Raw genomic sequence first — 24,425 nt, forward strand, 5'->3', positions numbered from 1 at the left:
ACCCCCCGAGTTGCTGGAAGGCTCTTCCATTGCTGCACAGGTTCCACCTCACCTGCAGCACTCTCACCTATACTGCGGCAGGCAGCATGGCAAACAGTACCAGAAAAATGTAATGGAAGCTCTGGCTTTTTTCTAAGTGTACATCCCTAGGCAAGTATAATGCCAAATGAATATATTCCTGTCATATCTTTCTTCCCTTGACAGTGCAAAAATAATTCATTCTTCCTGTATGTCTGCCATTGTGCTCTGAGCTTCCATATGATGACAAAGTGGTTAAATATGACAATGCACATGAAATTATTCTACAAACAATAATTCATTGTCATCCATTTTTGCATGCCCCAGGCCATGATGTCATACAGTTAAATGGCAGTCAGTGTAAAGTAAATTCACAGCAGCAGCTAACAGGTGAGGAACTGTCTTCCTAACTGGCAAAGTACATTACGGGCATGTAAAAGGGAACAATGTTTCTTAGACACTAATGTGCCTGTGAATGCTGGGGAGTCTTTTAAAATACAGTCTCTAATTCAGAAGGGATGGAGTGAACATGAATGTCCACATTTTTAACAACCCTCCGAGCGATGACGATGCTGCCGGTCTGATGACTACACTTGCTTTTGGGGAGCACGGGGAGGGGGAGCTCTCCACACGAAAACTCCCATCCCCATCCGACTGAAGCAGTGTGAAGGGTGCCCAGCTTCGGCAGCACGTGATGCTGGGAGCGCTCTGAAAGGCTATGCTCTCCAGTGTTTTAGCTTTACATTAGACTCTCCAACATGAGGAATCAACTGAAATGTTCTCTTTGGAACGCACATACATATATCAGAAATTGCTCCATCTAGGCTAAGAAACCAAATGCTCAAGACCATGTTTGCCTCAACCTGACTTGTCAAATTAGTTCAAGTCTTTACTTTCTCCTTCCTTTTAAACACTTCTACAGGTCTCCTGGACTTACTAAAGCCGCTGCCACTTTGAATACAACAGTGTACAATCAATAGGTTTTAGATGGTAAAAAAAAAGAAGATCTGTGTAGTACTTAACACACAAAGGAGCAAAGCTACTTCTAAGAATAAAGGAAAAGTCACAATCCCCCCAAAAGTCCACATGGAGTAGATGCTGCCCTGCTCACAGCAGCTCTCACCATTAGGTAACACAGAGGTAATGGGAAAGAAAGTCTCTTGTGCGAGTTATCGGTGTGGTCTGTGGTTCAACACTGGCTGCAGGCTTTCCTGGGCACCAAATCTGAGCTACAGTTGATGACACAAACTACAGAGGTCTCTTCTCAGCCACAAGAGCAACTCTCGGTGAAGCAAAACTGTGTCGTCTACAGTACAAGCTAAAATGCTTGGTGTAGGAAGCCAGCTACCGACAGCATATTGAACAGGCCCCATTCTACTGCCTGAGCACAGGAAACAAAACACAGACACACACAATTTCTCTGGTTTCCTCATGAAAACTATGTTTTTAAAATTAAAAATACAGAGACACTGTGATGAGTAGCCACTCTAAACACAATACATGTGAAAGCTATTCTAATTATGCTAACTCAGGTCTGAGTACTCCCTCATCATTCAAGCTAGTTTAAATCAATCTACTCATTTATCGATCTGTCTGTGAGTATTTTTACTGTGGCTTACAAAAGTATGATAAAACGAAAGTGTTGGCCACATACAGTTTTAACTCTAAGGTGATTGTAGGCAGGACAGACTATATGCATAGCCACACAGAAGGTCAGTCGTGTCTTACCAAGGAGCGCGGACTTCCTCCAGTACCCATCTCGCACTTCAATGTAGTCGTACCAGCACAAACTACTTTTGTATAAGTCCATCGTGGTAAAATTTAAAACGATCTGCAAAACGGAGTGAAACAACAGACAGTGAAAATGATTGTACCTGCACCTGGTGATCGGACTCCTGGAGGTTAGGATGCCAGGGCGCCTCTGAAAACGAACAGATGTTATTTTTTTGCCCTAAATTAGTATTCTACTAATATTTTTTTCTTCACAAAAAATACAGAAAACCTAATTTCATCATTCTCATTAACGTTCAACAATATAAAAGCACAACGCTTTAGCAACTAAACCAAAGTTTCCGTACATTTGACCAACTGTGAAACAAACAGAAACCTTTATTCATGTAGCTTATTTTGAATTCTCTAAGATAAACATGGCTTAAACCATGAAAAATTCTGATTTCACCATAAATGTCTTTTTTTAAAAAATGTATTTCAAAGACGACTAGTCAGACATATATAATCATGTTAAAAAGAGCCACCGTGTGCCATATTCCTAGAGCATAATATTACTGTGTATGTTGAAATCTTTTAGGAACAGCTCTAGAATTTGAATTTGTCCATGTAACTATGATCAAAGGCAGATGTCACTGTGCTTCTCTAGATCCAAGAATATATATATTCAGAGGCCTTTCAAGTTAGATCTTGCACATGCCCCTTTATTCTGTACTTTGTTTTGAAATGATGTTGCTTTTTGTGAAGATAATTCAAGAATAGCTCTTGGAAAGACAACTTTCTCATTGCTTTATAAAAAGACTTTACGTTTCAAATAATTAACTCTCTTTTACTTCATTATACCAAAAAGAGAACCAAACTAATGAGACATTCACCTATTCACTTAGAAACTATTTTTTATATTCAAAAACTCATTCTAACTGTATTCTGCTTAAAATAGCTAAAATGATTAAGGCACATAGTGAATGTTCTTTATTCCCAAAACTAAAATAGACCTTAGCTAAAAGTGACAAATTATAAATATTTAAAATGCTTCTAATATAAAACTATAATTTGTAACAATACTTATATAATCCTTTTGTGATGATATAAAAATCTAGATATGAGAACTCTCAAGGAATGACTTAAAAAAGAAAAAGAAAAAAATATATCGATTAATCCTGAATCCATATTCTAGATATTATTACCATTTTTGCATTAGGAAACATATCTCTCCCCTTTCTTGATTATTTAAATGAAAGTTAAGTACTACTTGTAGCAAATCAATCTTTAACTAGCTTACTTCTTCTCAGAATAAAGATATGGTATAACAATAAATATTTCTCATGGTGCCTTATACTTCAACATCGCAATGATATCCATGAAATTGTACCCCAAAGTTGGTTATAACTGCATATGTAAATAATCATTTTACAGAGATAGAAACTAAGAACTTATTTAACTATAATGAAAGACAATCATGCCTTATAATGGCATTAACATTTCACCATTGAATTCAATGTATCTCAATTTCTTTAAACATGCTTTCTAGATTACAGAGATGAAATCTACCACGAATGTAAAAACGCAGACACTTTTTGAAGTGTAATACAGTAGATATGGCATAATTTGGTTTTCATAAAATGGTTCATTTATTTCTATCTACCTTATTTGCAGTGTTTTTCTTTTGTTTTTCTTCTCTTTCACCTAATTTCATCATTTCATATATTCGCAAAAACGTTTACAAAAATTTCCAAAATAACCAAGGACAAAGGACTTATCATTTTCTTTCTTTTTCAATAATCCTAAAGAGTTGATTATCAAAATATATAATTTCTGAACTATTTTTCTGAAGATCCCAATATGTTTTCCCTTCCATCTCTGAATACCAATGCAATATTAAGTTATTCTTGGGACATAATTGGAAAATGACTTGTGGTTTTTCTCCTTAACTTTGTATTTACTTTCAGTCTGCTACTTAAATGGGGAATACTACCAGTGCCTGATATTAAGTTTTATTTGTATGTATATTCTCCTTATAGCAATCACCAGGGTTTCAATTCTGTATGATCATACAAGAATTCATTTATTACAGCAGAATACAGACCCAAACGGTAGACCCCAAGGCTTACTTTGTGGCTTCCCTCTTGGATTTAAAGGGGAATTTTATAATAGCATGCAAATAATTTCAACTTCCTTCTCAACAAAGGAAAAAATCAGCTAAACTGAAACTATGTATATCATCAAATTTTATTCAGAATTGAAACAATGTGTTTGGATTGCTAACGAATAGTTAATATTTGAAGTCTGGAACACACACACGTGCACACGCACACACATTTGGAAAAGGAATAACTCTAAACAGAAAAGTTTCCTATCTTGTTTTTAATCTTCTATTTTAAACGCCAAGCACCATGGAGAAACAAAACTGGCCTACTTTAATAAAAAACACAGAGTCCTTTCGAAGCAGAAAATGTAATAAAGATTAGGTTTTCTAAAAATCAAATCTTAGGGCTCTGACGTAGAGGCAAAACGCTAGCCTTTGACTAAGGATGCGAACAGAGTCCATCCTTGAATTACAAACGATAAACACTGGAAAATACTTGTGTGTTTTATGTAATGCTACTGTATGTAAATATGTTGCATCTTTTTTCACAGAATGGCAAAATAAAAACTACTGAGCACGACTGTATACATGTTTTATTTATAACAAGTATTGCCATTTATCAATTTAAAATTAGCCGTAATTCCCTTGTGCTTGAGGGAGATACAAGGAACAAGTCTAAGATTTGTTTCTGGTCATTATTCTGTGAAGTTAAATTGATACAATTGCCGTGGAGTTTGCTTATTAAACACTTTGTTTCACAGTGATGCCGAGTGGAGGACACTGAAGAAAGATCAACTGTCCAGGGACGGAGTGTCTGCAAGTCTCCAGAGAAAAATATGTCAATAAACTTCTGTCAGCACAACGAAGACATCACTGACCAGCTCAGCTAATTCCACAAGCACCACAGAAAGACCAAGCAGAACAGCACTGACAGCTTATAGTGCTGAGGATGGGAAGATACTACAAACCTCGTCCATTGGATTCAAATTATTAAATAGCTCTTTCAAAAGAGATGTTAGAATCAAAGGCAGTAAACGAAATAGATTTCTGGGCTCCAGCCAGAAGAAGCTTGGACAAGTCTATGAACTCTTTAGGGAAACTACAGTTCTCTTCTCAGAAACAAGACGAGGAACAGAAGAACAGGGATCAGTAAACTAGACCCCACGGGCCAAACCCGGGCTGCAGCCAGTTTCCATAAAAAGTCTTCTTGGAACCATTCCTTTACATGTTGTCTAGGTCTGATTTTGAGAAACAAAAGCAGAATTGAGTATCTGAAACAGACTGTATAGCCTGCAGAGCTAAAAATATTTACTGTATATCCTTTCCAGAAAAATATGCCAACTCCTGGCATAATAGTTGATCATTAAAGTTTTGTTCAGCCCTGACTGAATCATACGAAAGGGGAAAATGTGCATCTTCTGCTACAACCAGAAGCCATTTGTGACTGGGAGTTCGAAAGCCTGGGTTAAAGTTCTAGCTTCTCAGTGGTTAGCTGACTTCGCATTTCTGAGGCTGAATGAGTTTTCTCAGTGTAAACTGGAGGCCGTCATATTAAGTTGAGCTCCGCAGAATTAAATCACAAGGATCTAGCTGGATAATGTGTAGGGAACACTAATAATCTGAAGCACTGTTAAGATTCTCATATACTACTATTTCCAAGCTACACATCCAGACATCCCTTACAATATAAATGATGAAAACAGTTATAAAATAAAAATATTAATCCAATTTAGGTAATCCAACTATACCAGGAAATATAAAAATATAGGCTTAATTATTAAAATTTCTCAGGAAAATCAACAGGTCAAAGTAAAGGATTCTTACTTTAAAATCTAAAGAAGAACGGCCTTGGTTCGAGTCCCTGGCTTACAACACACTAGTTTTGTGGCTCTGGTAGAACCGTAGTTCCATCAGGGATTAATTATACGTACGATAGGCAAAAAACAGGAGTTGAATTATGCTATGAAAATATTTTTCCTGCTTAAATGTATATGATAGTATCTGGATTTTGACATTTGGCTTTGTCAGCGGCAACTACTCACAGGGACGTTTTTGTATACCTCCCTTGCCTTAAGGCCCACTCCACCTTCTATCTAATCACTTGCAATGTCTATAAGTGATACTCTGCAATGCTGCTAAAAACGTTCTCCTCCTTCCTTTTCAGTCACTGGTCTCCAAGCTTCTCTGCATCGACTGCACCAGCACCAAGCTCTGAGCTCTCTTATCTTTCTGCAAATCCATGGCAAGTTGTATCTTGCTTTCTTCCATTATTTTCCAAAGATCATCTATTATATTACTAGGCCTTGTCCTTGATATAGGTGCATAAGATTCTTGATAGCAGAGATTTCTTTCACACACCAGAAGGTACGTTTTAGGAGTCAACAATTTGTCTATACAGTAACTGCTACATTTAAGCAGTACCTTTGGCAATATAAACATTATATTGTAAACTGACTCCATATGTGTAAACCATTACATGAGTGGTTAACAAAATTTTCTTTTACAAAATGAAAGTAGTCAAATGATAGCTTTCAAATGGGTTACACAGGAAAATAAAAAACATGTTAACTATATTCAATGCCTAAGAAGCCTACCCTTGTTAAAAGGTCCATCAGTTCTGAGGGATGGAAAAATCGGTATTATATGCTTTTATCAGCTGAACACAGCTACATTCTCAGGTGCATGTCCTGGACTGTTACCAGCATGCACTGTGCAACGTCAAGAACAGCCTCAGGTTGGACAGGACTCTGTCTGTACCCTGGCAGGCTCAGTCTGACCAAGACATACACGTGCACTGACAATCTCATTTTTTTATTGTGGTAAAATGCACATGTAACATAAAATTTACCATTTTAGCCATTTTAAGTTTACAGTGCTACAGCATTCAGTACATTCACATTGTTGTGCTATAATAATCTATTTTTTAAATAATTTCTTCCTGTATAAAGAAATATATGCTTACCATAGGTAATGAAAGGAAAAATAAATGAAACCTATATATAAATCCAACAGGGAGAAATAACCATTGTTTTGGTATAGTCTTCCATAATTTTGTCTCTAACATATGTATTTTAAAAATTAGATTTTCCATGCTTATGACTTTTAACCTATTTATTAAATTTCCCAACTAAAAAAATTCCCCACTATGCTGAAACCATAATCCTCAAATGTTTGTCAAAAGGGTGCTATGATATATGAGATAATAATTCATGTGATTATCTTCAGAGAGACCAATTTAGTGGCATTTTACACCATGTTTCATTCCTTTTTAATGAGCATAATTTAATAAAGAAATTATCAAATAAGCCTTTTGCTTTTACATGGGCCATTCTGTATGTTTTTGTATAGAATAGCTAATCTTTGAAAACTCACTATAAATTTTTCTGAACTATTTAGCCTCTTATTTAATGAGTCCAACAAGAATAAAACACAAAGCCACTTATGTTTGCACACTGAACCTCTGTACGTAGGTCAGAGTGAAAGAGAACTCTTGCTGCAATGAACTACCTTCTCCCCGGGGGTCACGGAGACTCTCCAGATGCAGTGTGTGTAAGAAGGGTAGCCATTCGGAAATCCTGGAGAGGAAAGGTTGCCGTTGGATTCTTGTAGCGTTTCTCCACATGCTGGAATAAAAATAACAAAAAACATATATTTGATTTTTTAAAAACATGACATCCATGTGTCCTAAAAAGGATAAGATCATTCTTTAAGTTTATGAAAGGTGCAGGTATCATAATTAAAACCTTGAATCTTTTGGTATTAGACTAGAAATATGTATTTGTATTTTATAATAGACTTTTCCTTTCTAAGGAATTACTTTTTATGTCTCTCTTACCAGAATTTGACTGTACTTAATAAGATCACGAGGGCTACCCATATAACAAGACTAGGATATAAATAATCTTGCATGCATAAAGTTCCTCCTCATGGAAACCTTTGCCATTCATTCCCAAGGAGCTAGTGGCCAACTTGTAAGTGACCCATATTTCAGTCAGGACAGTGGATACCTAGTTGGTGCAGCTCTGGAACCACGGGAAATATTCCATCAACATATTCTATGTAAACTGAGGCTAAGCTCAATAGTAAATTCCATACCAAAGTTGAAAAAGTAAATCTTATATAATGACCAATAAATAACCAGTAAGAATGGTTCCCAAATGTCATCACAATGAAAATTTTTCTCCAAATAAGCCCCATGAAAACTGAAAAATAAAAACATCATGGAAGATTCAAAATTTCCAACAGGATATAGATGTTTATTTATTCTCTCTTTTCTGTTGATCCTAAGTACAAATTGCTGGAAAAGCAATTACATTTTTCTCTTACTAAGCCTGTCTAATTTCTTGGAAGTAATTACCAGTCATCTGAAATAGCAAATTATCAGCTCCACAGCCTTCAGATCAGTGTGATGGATATCTCTAGGGCCATTTCAACAAAAGCAAAAGCAGAGAGTAATTAGTTCATTGGTTCAGCCAAGGCTAGCGGTCAGAACCATTCTATAATGGTATGAGCTAGGATGCTGTAGTATCCTACATTCGAAAACGGCCAGTCACATTTAAATTTTTACTCAACAATCTGAAAGAACAGTTCTCTCCCTCTGAAGGCAACTGAAATAAATACTGAGATATTACCATATTACAGAGCCATAGCTACCAGCAAGAGAACTCTTGTCTCACTAAACCCTCCATAAGTTATCGATGGTTCTGCATATCTTATATGAAGAAAGATGATGACTTTGAAAACACACAACAGAGCTATAAAAAGTCTGATATGGCATAAATATTTACTTACAAACACTTTAAATTTACTTTGCCATGTTTACCCAACAAAATAAATTTAAAGTAAGAGTAAGCAATGTTTAGCTAATGAATAGGTAGATAAAAGAAACTTTAGAACAAAACAAAAATGCTCGTGGTCAAAAATATTTCATTCAACATTTTTCATGAATCATCTAAGGGCCTTGACAAATATAACATTACAAGAACCCTAAGAAAAATTAAAATTTGTTAAAATTTATTAATGCAATCAACATATTTCTTACTAAAGTCAGTTTAGATGCTAGACAGTCACTTTGAAATTGAGCATGCTTCAATGAGAAGAATTATAACTCACAGCATTTAAACTAGTTCACCGAGTTTAAATATAAATTCTGCAATGACCAAAAACTCTACTAAGTCACAGAGAATACTGGTAATGTATTTCCTAAAGTGTAATTAAAACAAAGAAATATAGTTAATCCAAAAATATAACAATAATGCTATAATAGAAAGAAAACAAGGGGGCATAAATGAAAAAAATAATATAGAATATAAATTCAAAAATTTAATAAATATATAGCACCTGCTTATAACTAAGAAGTGTAAGCAACAAGAGTCAAATTGTGGCAATTATTTGTCCAGTATCTTCAGTAAGAGCGATTGTCTCAGGCTACTCAACTTCTACTATGGAAGATTTTCATCAGCCTTCCCAGCCATTTGTAGATAAATGCTCAAATGTAAAGGGAAAGTTTGTTATTAAAGAATTAAAGAAAAATTAGCAAGGGAAACTGTGCCAACACTAAGTAAAATGCAGTCTGTCCATATACTCTGCAAGGTATATGGATGAGAAAACTTTTATGGCATTGTTATTTATTATGTCACACAAGTAAGACTCATAAGTTTCAACCTCAGTTTTCTCTTCTGCAAAGCAACTACCTTGTTGATAGGCACGTCACAGACTTGCTTTGTAAGGGGTAAAATATTATGATGGCCTAATTCTTCTTCCTACGTACCTTGTCCACAGATAGGAAAAATGCAGTCTTAATTGTTAGAACGTGTCTTTGAATTACAAAACACAGTCATATTTAGGAAAAAAGTCTTTAAGAAATATACAAAGGAAATTATTATCACTGTACTAATTGAAATTACTCTAAAACAAATCATAGTTGAGAAGTTAAAGTTCTAGCTCTTTAGGCAGATGACATGATCTTATATGTATAAAACCATAAAGGTTCCATACATGCACATAAAAAAACTGTTGGAATAAACAAATTCACCAAAATTGCAGGATAAAATATCAACATATGAAAAAATCAGTCGCATTTCCATACACTGACAACAAATAATCTGAAAAGGAAATGAAGAAAAGAATCCCATTTATAAAAACACCAAAAAGAATAAAATATTTAGGAATAACTTAACCAATGAGGCAAAAGATTTGCACATTGAAAACTACAAAACATTGCTAAAAGAACTTGAAGAAAACCACAAAGCATCACTGAAAGAAATGAAAGAAAGCAAAGCACCGGAAATAAATCCTGTCTTCATGGATAGGAAGACCTAAGGTTGCTAAAATTTCCATACTACCCAATGTGATCTAAAGATTCAACGCAATCCCTATCAAAATCCCAATGGCATTTTTTGCATTTTAAGACAGAAAAAAGTCTTAAAATTCATGTAGAATCACAAACTCTGAATGGCCAAAACAGTCTTGAGAAAGAAGATCAAACCTGGAAGCTTCATACTTCTTGACTTCAAGACATATTACAAATCTATGGTAATCTAACCAGTATGTCTATCTGTATTGGCATAAGATAGACATACAGACCAATGGGTCAGAATAAAGACTTGAAATAAACCCAAGAACATACAGTAAAACGATATTCAACAAGGATGCCAACACTTCACAATGGAGAAAAGATAGTCTCTTCAACAAATGGTGTTGGGCTAACTAGGTATGCACATCCAAATAAATGAAGTTAGACCTTTACCTTTCACTGTTCACAAAATGAACACATAACACATATGAAAGGAAGATATCCTCAGAAGCCCCTTTAAGGTATCAATTTATTTTACATTCCTACTAATTTCACTGTTATGTTGCATATTTAATTAAGAATCACTGACAGAATATTAGGGTTGATAGTTGATATAAGTACTAACTAATTACAAGTAATAAGCTCACTGGGCTACAGAAAAACAAAATTAAGAAAAAAATGCAAATAAAGACCAGTGATTATATCAGGAGAAGAATTAAAGTAAGCAACTTAGAAATAAAAAGATAAAGTGATCCCAAGAAGAAGCAGCCTCCCCCACCAAAGAAAGAAAACAAATTAATCACTTGTGAAGAGAAGATACACTAGAACTCATACACCCTAGAGAGGTTCTGCTTCACAAGCAAAATGCAAATTATTGGGGTAAAAGGAAGATGAATAATTGTAAAGATGACTCATTCTCCACCCCCACATGTGGACACTTTTTGTCCTGACAGTATGCAGGATGCAAGAGATTTTGACAGGCAAGGAGCATTAGCTGATGTCCATTAAAATGTCTTAATTCTAGACAGGGTTGGCATCTGTCAGGGACATGGGATGGGCCTTTGGGCAGCAGTGACCAGAAACCTATTCACTCCCAGGGCTGAGCAGCTCTGCCTTTCCCTCCTTTTTCCTTCATGGACCTATGTGGTCTGGCAATGGATGGCTGCCTCTTCTATCAGGAGAGTGCCAAGACTATAAAGGACCCTAATCCTTCTTCACGTAGCGATGTGCAGGAGACTTTTCTTGCCTGCTTCTAAAAGGAAGAGCAAGCAATGGCAATGAAAACAATCCTAAACTGAAACTTACCTTCATTGCATCACCTTAAAAACACCACTATATTCCTGTAGGAAGCTTCTTCATGGCAAGTATGCACAGAAATAGAATAAGTAACTGATGTTTCAGATACCAATCTAACTTACACTTTTGGCATATATAAATAGATAAATATAATAATGAATTACAAATTATCAGTTAGAAAGTCCTACAAAAATAAGTTTATGTTGTTTCAAGGGAATTAAAAATACACATTTTTAATGTTCATGTTCTGATAGACAAAAATACATTTTCTATATTATTGAAGGAGAAGCAACAGTATTTGCAACCTGCCTATTACGCACTTGCCCTCTTGGACTCAGTACCCCAGTTATCTGAGGCCGTAAAAGCCACAGCCTGGATATCTATGTGTGAACGAGGCCGGCACTCCTTTCAAGATTCAGCTCTAAGGACATCTCTGTAAAATGCAGAAATAACAGAGCTTTGTGCATAACCTGATGCAGAGTAAACGTGTTGGAGTAAAAAGTAGCAAATACCTCTTATTGACTATTCATCAACAATTTCTTAACAAAACAGTAAGACAAACTCCAAAGAAGTATGCAGTTTTATAACCCCTCCTCTCTGTAATAAAACCTAGGCACAACCAGATGTCAACTTATACATTCTTTTTTTTCCTGTACGGTGAGGTCCCTGTGTTAGCTCATCCCTTGATGTCTGCATCCTTAAAGCCTCGCCCACGAGCAGCAGAAAATACAGAGAGAGCACATGAAAAGCACTCCACTGAGGAATTCATGACATTTACCATAAATGCCATTTAAAAGGTAATTACTACTTGCCAAGTGATGAATTAAGTTCTGTGCAGATAATAGATTATTTAATCCTTTTAACAACTCTGGTATATAGGTGTTATTATTCCCACTTTACAGACAATAAAACGGAGCTTCAGTGTAGTTAATCACCTTATAAATTCTTACTTTCTTTTTAGGTGATTCTCAGATAAGACATCCTATTTAGACATCAATGTATTAATTATGGATCTTCACCACTATTCCATGGATGCCCTTGGAGTTACTGTTAAACCTACTGCACCAGTGTAGCTGACCTGTATTTTGCCAAAAACAAGTTTGTTTTTACCAATATCATTAGTGCTCCCATTGTGAGGGAATGAAGAACCTTAAATACATAACCATAGAAAGGGCTCAGAACTAACAGCCAGAGACAGACAGACAGACAGAGAGAATGGAACAGGGGTTGCAGTGGCTTATGGGAACAAGGAACAGAAAGAGGGGGAGTAAGAAAAAGTAAGAGAGGGAGTTGATTGGTGAGTACTAAGGACAGATGATTGCTAGAATTAATGGGGTGATCACACTGTAAGGTACAAAAATGTAGAATCACTATATTGTGCACTTGAACCTAATATAAGATTGAATACCAACTACACTTAAATAAAAAAAAAGTGCAGTACAAGTCATTCTCAAAGCCTTTGAGAACTGAAAGTTAGCATATCTTTTTTAAAAATTTATACTTCTTTTAGTTCTCCCTTACTCCACACAAATGCACAAGCTGCAATACAGTGGCCTGTGTTTTATACTGCTTTAGAAACATAAGACATTGCTCTCAAAGGCGGTGCCCAAATGAACGTGGTTTTGCCATATAAAACAAAGCAATGTAATATTATCATATTTCAAGTAAGAAAATAGTCCATTTATCCATTTTCATAATTAAAGTCTCAAGTGAAAACTATGTTTACTATTTTTCCTGTTAATAACTAAAATATTGAAGAATCATAGGTTGAAAATTAAATGCCATGTGTATGATTACTTTTTGATTCCTACTGACTGACTTTGCTACAGCTCAGGGTATAAATGCACCTCTAGTGTGCTCTTTAAATATAATGTACATGCATATATTTAGAGAGACAATCAAAATGATTTTTATATGGGAACTATCCATTTATTTAGTTGCCATTAATCACCTAATGTTTCTTAAAATTTTCTACTTTGAAATTTTAAAAAGCATAATTTATCCAATACTGCCAGAAATCAGCCAAGGATCACCCATGTCTTTTGTCACAGTGGTTCCATTGGCTTATATACTCATCTTTCCTGTGGAAATTTAGATTTACCAAAAAAAAAATGCTACATATGTATATATATATTACATACATTCAGGGACAAAAATTGGGAAAAGCTGTGTTAAGTAAAGTTAAACATGCCTCTTTGATATAAGGTGTTTCGAAGCATTCTGAGTGTGCAGTAGGTGAACAGAGTACGCAGCATTTCCAAATTGGAAGCAGACTCTTTTTCTTGGACCAGTAAGCACTATGTTCCCTTAGAACTTTCTTATTAAGACCTTACAGTAGCTCACTAGCAACATGGTTAAAACTTATTCTTTGCAACTCAGTTACCAATTCCAATAACAACATTTTAATTTATATTCAATTAATGATGGTACTTGCAAGAAAAGATCATTCAGGACTCGATACTAAAGTTTAAATAAAGGACATTCTTTTTATGTTGGCAAGGAAATGCAGCATTCGACTACGAAATCATGCAACTATTTAATAACAGCTATCAGACAAATATGCTTTTTGCTTTTACTCCTTAAATTGAAAGAAATAAAACCTACTATCTTTGTGCTTAAAATTTGATTTCTAGTAATTTGTTTTTAATTATATCAGTGGGTGTTCCAGGGTTCTCTCCTATTTCATTTTATGATTACTGACTTTGAACTGAACACATCACTTGCCAGCATGGAAAGAAACGAGTAAACAGTTGAGTAAATCGTGGCTGATTCATCTGGAAGAGCGCCCTCTGGCACAGTTACGCTCCGTGTTTGTATGGTGCAATACCTGGACATCTATACAGCTTTCTTGCCTGTGCAATATCTCCTTTGCTTAAACGTGTTCGCTGACCGATTGCAGGACGTATGCCATTGTCATCACGAGAAGGCAGAATAGTGTCCAGGAACATCCCCCTGAAAAAAATCAGAAGCAAGCCACACATAAGTCACCCAACTAAGGCACATTTACTCCTAGCAAGTAATAGGGTTTTTTCCAAACTCAAGTCATTCAAAGGAGAAATACATCAGTGCTGAGCTTTCAAGAGTGTTCCGACTTTCAAAACACTCCCATTGAAGTAGAATAATACTGAGCACTAAATGTGTTTGCCTAGCCTAAAGTCAGTGACGATATCCACGTTTTCCTTAGAAGCCTATACTGTAAGATTTCTGAAATCTAGAACATTATATGGTCCCCATGAAGCACACGTGGCTTTTGTTTTGGTCTCTCACACAGATCTAAGAACCCCTTAGATCGCCAAGTTATAAAACAAGTCTTCCTCATAGAGGCGCATTTTCTTAAGGACAACCTACAATAAACATTTTTGGAGTTATTAGAATTGTAAAAGGGAAATGAAGTACACATATACATGTGTATATAGGTTACTTTTTTAAGTTAAACACTAATTAACCTTAGTAGTCTTCTAAGAATAATTCTTCCAAGTATTATAGTGTACATTAAAAAATAAGGAAAAATAAAGTGTCAAATTTTAGATAGGAGAGTTTAAAAACAAAATACTTTGGTGATACACACACATACATACACATACACAGACTATACAATTTTCATGGTAAAATTAATAACCAAATAACTAAGCGATTCTTTAGTAATGGTAAGGTACAGATACTGACTTGTTTGTACCCAAGGCTCTAACAGAAACTCACAACTTTAGTTAATGCACATGACTACAATTTCTGAATATACTGTACCAAAAACATAGTCTGACTTCACAATGAATGCCAACGTTTATAGCTCTAAGGAAAGTTAGATGGAATGGAAGACTATTCCAAGTAGTGAGAAGAATGGAATGTGTATTAAAGAGAAATTTTCTATATTTAAGAAATATAATTTTAAAAATATCTCTTAAACTGAGATGAATGAGGGAAAAATATCTCTTAAACTGAGATGAATGAGAGAAACTCCTTTCCAAAATTTTTAAATAAATAAGTGACATTTAAACTTTAGGTTAAAAGAACATTTTCAAATGATGGCAGTGGAGTGGGTGGAAGCTACACTTACCTCCTCCCAGGACCCAATTGAAATTACAACTAAATTACAGAATAATCACCCTCAATGACGAACTGAAAACTAGCTGAGAAGTGTTATAACCAAAGATTTACAGAAGATTTCACATCGAGACTGCTCCAAAGAGGTTGCCCAGGGCCAGTCACAGGCAGTGTCTGACATTGCCCTGCACCTGCATCCCATCCAAGAGACCCAGAGTCAACACACCCAGTGGCCAGCTGCAGACAGCATCAGAGCAGAACCCAATAAGCTTTGCAAGTGGCATATTTGAAGGGAGGTGTCACAAGGCACCAGCCCCTGCTGAGGCAAATTCCACTTTGTGTGCTCGGCACCTGCACAGGCAGCACACTACAGTCAGTGTTGAGCCTGAGGGTTGACCCCATGCATGAACACGCCAATAGCAATCAAGACTCAGTTACAACAGGAGGGCCCACATAATCCACATAAGGGACATTCCTGGAGCACCTGGCACTGGTGATCAAGAAGACTGCACCACTGAACCCCATGGGTGAGTGGAGTTCCAGGGCTGGGTGGAAAAGGCAAAGGGGTTATGCAAAACCAAAACCAAAACAAAAAACCCACAGACACAGACAACAGTACTGTGATTAACAAAGGGAAAGGGGAGTGGGGGGAGGTGATCAAGGGTATAGGGAGATAAATGGTGATGGAAGGAAACTTGACTTGGAGTGGTGAACACACAATATAATATACAGATGGTGTATTAAAGAATTGTGCGCCTGAAACCTATATAATTTTATTAACAAATGTCACCCCAATAAAATCAATTTTAAAAGAATAACATTTTCAGTTCCACTTGTTCCTTCCTTTAGGAAATATTTACTAAGAACTGTTATAGGTCTGGACACATAGCAGTAAATGAAAAGCACAAAAATTCCTCCCCTTATGATACTCACATTTCCAATGGGAGGGAGGAAAAACACTAAACAAAAAAATGATAACCCAGACAGTGACAAGTACAATGAAGAAAAAGCATTTGACAATAGTCAACACAATTTCATGATAAAAAACACTCAACCAACTAGGAATGGAAGGAAACTACCACAACATCATAAACACCATATATGAAAACTTCTGGTTAATATCATATTTAATGGTGAAAAAATGAAAACTTTTCATTTAAGATCATGAATAAGGCAAGACTGCTTGCTCTCACCACTTCTAGTCAACACAGCAGTGGAAGTCTTAGCCAGAACAATTAGGAAAGAAAAAGAAGAAAAAGGCATCCAACTGGAAAGAAGTAAAATTATCTTTGTTTGTCGATCACATGATTTTATACGTAAAAAAACTCTAAAGAGCCCACCAAAAGAGCTGTCAAATCTAATAAGCAAATTAAACAAAATTTCAGGATTCAAAATCAACACACAAAAATCAGTTGCATTTCTACATAGTAGCAATGACCAATCCGAAAAGGAAATTTTAAAAAATACATTTAAAATAACATAAAAAAGAGCCTTGACTGGTGTGGCCCAGTGGATTGGGCATCATCCCATGAACTGAAAGGTCGCCAGTTCAATTCCTGTTCAGGGCACATTCTAGGGTTGCAGGCCAGGTCTCTGGTTCAAGGTGTATGAGAGGTAACTGATCGATGTTTCTCTCCCTCTCCCTCCCCCTCTCCCTCCCTCCCTTACCCTTCCTCTAAAAAGAAATAAATAAAATCTTTAAAAAATAAAATAAAATAACATCAAAAATAATAAAATATTTAGGAATATACCTAACCAAGGAGTGAAGACTTGTACACTAAAAACTATAAAACATTGCTAAAAGAAATTAAAGAAGACACAAATAAATGGAAAGATGTTCCATGATTATGGATGCGATGACTTAATCTCTTAAGATGTCCACACTACTTAAAATGATCTACAGATTCAACACAATCCAAATCAAAATCCCAATGGCATTTATCACAGAAATAGAAAGATACAGTCCTAAATACATATGAAATCACACAGGACTTCAAATTACCAAAATGTTTTTGAAAAATAATTAAACAAAATGTGGTATAGGCATACAATAAAATATTATTCAGCCTTTAAAAGGAAGAAAATCCTGTCTCATGCTACTACGTGGATGAACCTTAAGGACATTGCACTACGTGAAATAAGTCAATTACAAAAAGACAAATGTTGTGTGATTCCACTTAATGAGGTGTCTAAAGTAGCCAAATTCATTAAAACAGAAAATGGAATAATGGGTACCAGGGTCTGCAGGGAAGGGAAGATGAGTTGTTTAATGGGCATAGGGTCTCCGCTTTGCAAGACGAAGAAGTTCTGGAGAGCCATTTCACAACACTGTGAATATACTGAGCGGTACACATAAGAACGGTTAGGGTGGTAAATATTATATTGTGTGTTTTTTACTAGAGAGATTGAGAGAGGGAGACAGAGAGAGAGAAAAACAGAGAGACTTCAAATACTTTAGAGGTGGAGACTGAGAAGTTGGCTAATTTTTCATCTCCCGAATTCAGTGATTTAACCCTATGTATGAACTAATAAACATCATCTTTAAAAAACAAAACAATAAAATAGTGTTAACTGGATCAATTTTGCTGACAGGCAGATATCATTACTTTCACTATAGACATACAAGTTTATTAGGAAAACTGAATAGGATAATTTTAAAACAATGGGACAATGTAAGAGGTCAAGGCTGACTGGCATGCAGTAACCAAGGTGGTGGTGGGGATGGAGGGGTTGTGCTCAGGTAAGGGGCTGCAGGCAGCAAGAGCAGAATGGTTTATGGGAAAAAACAATTTAAACATGTAAAAGGAGTACAAAATAAGGAGAAATAGGTTTTAAATTTTGGTATAGATTCATCCTCTATCAAGAAAAGAAAATATAAATTTTTTCTCTACTTTCTAGTACCACATGTGTTGCAAAGAATTACAATTCGGTTTATTTCTAAACAACATACTTCAGCAGCATATGATATGTGCCCCTTGGTGACCTGGGACCAAATCCCCATTTGTTACATGTTTCCACAAAAAATTCAATTTCAAGCACTGACCTAGACATAAAGTTTTATGAAGAGTAATTTCAGGCCAAATTTATGGGTGTATTTCGACCAAAACCTAAATTCAATTCCACAAACAATAAACATTTGGATACTTATTATGTTTGAACATATGAATATATTGATATATATGTATATATCAATATATACTTTGAAGAGTTTTAAATATTATTAATATTCACATTTTTATAATAATAAAAATTGGCCTTTTCAAAAAAGCATCATTTAAAATGTACCCCAGCATTAGGAGTTTATTTACATATCCTACTTTACTCTTCCCCAAGAATTTCCTTTTTAACAAAATGGGGATTAATTTGAATTTTTAAATCTGGTTCCTGACCCAGCCTTTAGAAACAGATGTGGGTAAATTGTGAAATAATGCAAGTGGGCCACAAGAGTGAGTTGAAATGGACATCTGAGTGTGAAATGGGCATGAAATGGAAAAGACAGTGACCTCGATGGTTCTAAATTCCTTACCTGAGACCTATTTGCTTGATGACATCATCTTTAGAATGAAGTAATCAAAACCCACATTTATTACATTTTTAAAAATAGCATTCACTAATTAATAAAATGATTTTAAATTTGATAAGTGATGAAATTCTAAATTACATAAAGTAAAATATCTCCCTTACATGTTCTCTGAGAATTAAATCAGGATGGCAATCTTTGAGTGCAACTACTCCTTGAGCAACAGAAAATACAAGTCACATGGAGGGTACCACCTTCCAACGCAACAACGAGGACCTTGTCTGACTTGTGAATGCCTAATTTCCGTTAAATAATGATTTGCCAATTTCACATGCTGGCTGGTTTCATCATTTTAATTAAATTTGTTTATGATTTAGCATTATAAAATAGTTTGAACACTTCATTTTAATTTTTACTTTGAATTTATATATTTGATAGGAAATATAAAAATATGTTTTTAAAATCTCAAATGCCTGGTGTTGGCCATAAATACCAATCAAGTATTTTCGTGCTTCATGGCAACAGTATTTGAGAATGCTTCCGGTTCTAATGATAGACATAGGTTTGTGAGAAGCCCCGCAGAGGAAAAGAATTAAAAGTCAAAAGGTATAACCTGAGACTCCAACCTTGAGAAGGTGTTCCTGGCATAGTGCATGATACTGTCAAAATCATATCTTTCTCCCAGGGAGTTCACTTCTCCTGGCTCCATCTTCAGAAAATTGTACTCTTGACCTACGAATCAGGCACAAACAACATTTCAGAAGCCTTCTAACAGTCAGAGGAGAGAAAAGAAGAGCTCCTTCCTACGCCTGCACCTTCTCTTCACTAAATGGCTAATTTTCATGCACACTGTAATTATATACTGACATCCATGTCAGGTAAAAGTATCCATCCAGTGCCACCGTGTTCCTCTACACCACACTGAAAGTGTCATACTGAATTTCATTAACAAGTTATTTTTGGCAAAAGAGTGGATTACCAAAAACATACTTTGGGTCTGTTTTTTTCTAATGAATACTCTTTTCTAGTCTCATATTTATTTCTTTAAAATCTTATGGGTTTTTTTTTCAGTACTGTAGAAAAGATTATAAAAAGTTACATTTTACTTAATGAGTTTCCCACCTTCTCTTTATGACTACATTTGCCAAGACTGACAAAAATGATCTTCCTATTTGCTTTATATTTTTTTTACAAAATGAAAAAAATATATAAAAACAATATTTGTAAGTACACACAACACAGCAGACTCTAGCAATGTGATTTTGTCACTAAAAGTAAAACAAGAGCAACAAATTTCATCCAAAACTTAAACAAGAATCTCTGATGAATCCACTCCAAGCTCTAAGTGGAGAGCACTTTTGATGAAGAAGAGTACGCTTCAAAAGAATAAGCCTCCTTCTCAAACGCATAGTCTAAAATACATTAAGGTAATCCAGTCCTTCAACCAATGTGGCTCCTCTCGTAGCCACTAATTTCGCATATAAATCCGAAGCTAAAGTCTGCGCTTACTAGACATCGCCCTTGAACAACACTTGATCCGAAGTTTCTGAGCCAAAGCAAGTCATAAACTTGTTCTTACATACTTACATACTAGCATTGAACTGCTATAATAGTTCCAAATACGCAGGGAATACCACTCAATAAATTATTTTTTCTATTGGCCTGAATGTAGAGTCAACAAAATTTATAAATAGCCATAATTTGCTTAGCACTGTGTTAAGTATTATACATTTGTACCCATATACTATTTGTACATTTCTTGCTTGTTTTAGGTACATAAAATATTATGTTGAACCAGAGTTCTATTTTAAGAAATAACTTTTGCTCTTGAAAGGTATTTCCTTTATAAGTTTTGTCTACAAAATAGGAGAAACTTAATAACTGTGGTTAACAGAAAACTACTCATTTAATAGATAATTGAAAATTTTCAGAAATATTATACCCTCTTTATTTCTCTCCTAATGATATGAAGTATAAAATGAACAGCTGGCTCACACATTAGTCTTTTATTTTGGGAGAATACATTGTCTTTACTTTTCTTTGATATTCAACACTACAGATTATTTCATCATTCTTGAAATGGTCTCTTCTTTTAGGCATCACATTCATTAATTTTCTGTGTCTTAGACCAAACCTTCTTAGTCTTGTGGATTTTCTACAAAACATTTTAAATATTGGTGTTCCTCATTTTCTATCTTCAGTCATTTCCCTCTCCCTCCAGCGCTTCCCTACACAGTGCAATTCACTGTCAAATTGCTATCCAGATGCAGCCTAAGGGTTAGACTCACCTTCCCTTTGTCTACTAAGTATCTCAATTTGGATCATCCAATGGATTCTCAAACTCAAGAAGACACTAAATGAAATCATTATTTTTCTTTCTTCCTCTCAAAAATATTGCCTCACATGATGTTTCTCTCCAAATATTTTTGAAAGGTTATTCCCTCTTGCTTCTCTTGACGTGTGCTACTTTAACTGAGGACTTGGTCATCTCATAGACTACTCATTTACATTTTTAATGAGTTTCCCTGGCTTTGGGTTCACCTTTCCCACGCCCCATTTTCCCATTCTCAGTTAATAATCCCCAAAATGAAAGAATTATTTTTTTTAAATCTGAACTCAATCTGCTTCCAATGCTCTAATTATCCTCCAAGAGCTAAAAGTATAAAATCTAAGTCCCCTAGCTTCATATAGGAGATCCCCTACGATCTAACTCCCCTGGATAATCACCAGCTAATTGCCCACTTATAACTTACCATGCAGTCACAATGGGCAAACAAAAATAATTTCATTTTCTATATTTACATCTTTAATCATGATGCTTTTTTCAGCTTAGAAATTCCATCATTCTTTTGTACACTTAGAACACGTCTTTACTTCTGAGCTTCAGTTCCTCTGTGACACCTCCCTTGACCCTCCAAGATACATTTTGTCACACGTCTCACGTCACACGTCTCCACATACGACCATTGGTACTTTGCTCACTCACTTGCAATCACTTGCATATATAATGTACATACACACTAAGCTTTGTATTTTTCATCACAGTATTTCCAATATCTAATAGTGCCTCAAGAAATAACTGTCACCAAAAATGTGATGTATAAATCAATAGATCAATGCTGTTAATAATGAGGAATTCTAAGGAATTCAATGGTTATAACTTGAAACTGGTCACAAATAAGCAAATAAAGACACATTTTTACTTTGCTTAGGCTTGAAATACATACTATCTTATAAGAAAATTCCAACCATAGGAGTTTTCTCTTGAAAATTGAAATGTACTGATGTTTATGAGTTTATTCAAGTTAAAACAAATAAAAAGCTTTAAAATAAAACATCACACATCAACTGTCAGAGAAAATTAATTTTTGATTGTATACTATATTCAACTGCTGAAAACATTCTTAATAATTGGTCTGTAGGGCAGTCAGTTTAAAGAGAAAGGGAAACCATTTAGACTATCCTGGAACGGCTCATTTCCCTGGAATTTTCTCCAGAAGTTGTCCATGGTACGGTATAGATTCCTCTGGTAGCAGCATGTTTGATTGTAAACCCTGGATTCTTTCTAAATCCTTACACAGAAATTATAAAGCTAATTATAGAAAATGCTTCAAAATATTTAACAATATGGATTTATGGTTCAAGAGCTGATACCCATTCTTGGAAAACATAGAAGTTTAGGAATAAAGGATCTATATCTTAAGGGAAAAAGTAAGCCTAAAAAAACAACAACGATCATTCATTCTGAAGAAAAAACAACGAAAAATATAACACCATCATGGGTATTTATTAATTAAGCAAAATGTTGATTTTTATCATATCAAAAAAAATCAGTTCACATTTTTCAAGAAGTTAAAAGATAAATAGTACAAACATGACTAAAAGATTCTTGGTCAACCTTAAACCCAATCCTCTCACCTGGCTGGATGTTCTCTCTGATGATGGTCACGTGGTTATCTCGGTCTGGTCGCGTGTGTTCATGCCAAAATCCTATCACATGGCCCAGTTCATGAACAACAATTCCAAATTTATCACAGTTCTTGCCGATGGAAATTGCCTGAGGTCCGTTACCCCGTCGACCTACATAGGAGCAGCATCTGGAATAAAGCAGAGAGAGGTGGTGGTGGAGGAATGGCAGTTCTGGGTGAATTACAATATGGTAAAATTTTCTAAAGGACTATGATGAAGTATAAAATTCAACAAATTCAGAGGCAGACAGCCTATCTATAACAAAAGTCTCTAACTAATGACTTGAAGTGCTTTGTTCGTACTAACTCATATATTAGACATATGCCTTCAATCACTTTTAGGAGTGATAAATTACAATGTTGATTAATATGCTATTATACATATAGTTGAACTCAAGACTTATCGACTCACATTCATATCTAATATAATTTTTATTCTCACGATCTATCTAAAGTATTATATTAACTTGTCAACCTGCTTAACTGGCAATAATCCATTATTAAAGTATTAACTATAAAACAAAGTTTATAAATTGCCTCAGCTGACTAATATAGGCTGTTTCTTTTACTTAGAAGAAAGTCAAAAGCACTTAAAAAAAACTGCAAGATCCTATATGATCTTCACTCACAAACGTCTCCCCGGGCAGATCTCATCCCTCACTGCTGTCCCTGTCCTTCGCTCCTCGCAGCCACACAGACATGTGGGGCCGTTTTACTGCCTGTTCACTCCACCAGGGACTATGCTCCCCAGACATCCGCTGCCTCGTTTCCTCATCTTTGTCAAGTCTTTGCGCTAATGCCCTCTACCCCACTTACATCGCTTTACTTTTTGCCCTAGAATTTAGGGTCTGCTAATATATTTTACATTTCATTTATTTTCATGTTTCTTTCTGCTTCCCCACCCTAAAATGTATGATGGGGGACCCCACAAACTCAGGGATTTATTTATAAAAATGTGTGTTTATTCTTACATGCTTGAAGTTCAGTCACCTTCAAAGTACCCTCTATTTGATGCAATACCTCTATCAAGACTTTTTCCCACTGCTCAAAATTTTCTTCAATACTCCTTTAAATTCTTTTATTTTGAGTTACACACGGTGTGCTTGAGTTAAGAGGTAAATTGCCAGTATTTCCTGTACCACTGGGGTCCCTACTTGTAAGGCAGTGCGCTGGGTGCCCAGGGACATGGAGATAAGCTACCTGCCCTCACCACTAATAATGGCAGGTGAGCCAGCAGCGGAAATGGAAACTTCATAGCAAAGCTTCACTGTGGGCAGTTCAGAAATAGCTGCAAATGAAATATGTGAAAGACAGCCACTGATAAAAAAAGGAAAGTAAAGGCATTCCACGTGACTAAAATATCACAAGCAAAAACATTAAGAAATGATAGTGAATGGGGAAAAATAGTTTAGCAGGATCGAACAAGTGAAATAAAAAATTGTGAAAGGAGCCAAATGAATAAAAGAAAATGAG

General features: G+C 35.4%; 1 protein-coding gene across 2 annotated transcripts in view; it reads right to left on the reverse strand.

Moving 5' to 3' along the window:
- The window catches only part of TLL1 (tolloid like 1), a 155,476-nt gene that overhangs the window by 46,300 nt on the left and 84,751 nt on the right, over positions 1-24,425 (reverse strand). For both annotated transcript variants that reach the window (XM_028521099.2, XM_036031928.1), the window contains 5 exons: positions 22,903-23,081; positions 19,611-19,716; positions 14,251-14,375; positions 7,340-7,455; positions 1,747-1,849 (listed from right to left, as the gene is read on the reverse strand). In XM_028521099.2, the coding sequence (XP_028376900.1) occupies positions 1,747-1,849; positions 7,340-7,455; positions 14,251-14,375; positions 19,611-19,716; positions 22,903-23,081 (629 nt within the window). The remainder of the gene's footprint in view (positions 1-1,746; positions 1,850-7,339; positions 7,456-14,250; positions 14,376-19,610; positions 19,717-22,902; positions 23,082-24,425) is intronic.

The sequence above is a fragment of the Phyllostomus discolor genome, chromosome 8 (genome assembly GCF_004126475.2).
Source record: "Phyllostomus discolor isolate MPI-MPIP mPhyDis1 chromosome 8, mPhyDis1.pri.v3, whole genome shotgun sequence".
NCBI classification, from domain to species: Eukaryota; Metazoa; Chordata; class Mammalia; order Chiroptera; family Phyllostomidae; genus Phyllostomus; species Phyllostomus discolor.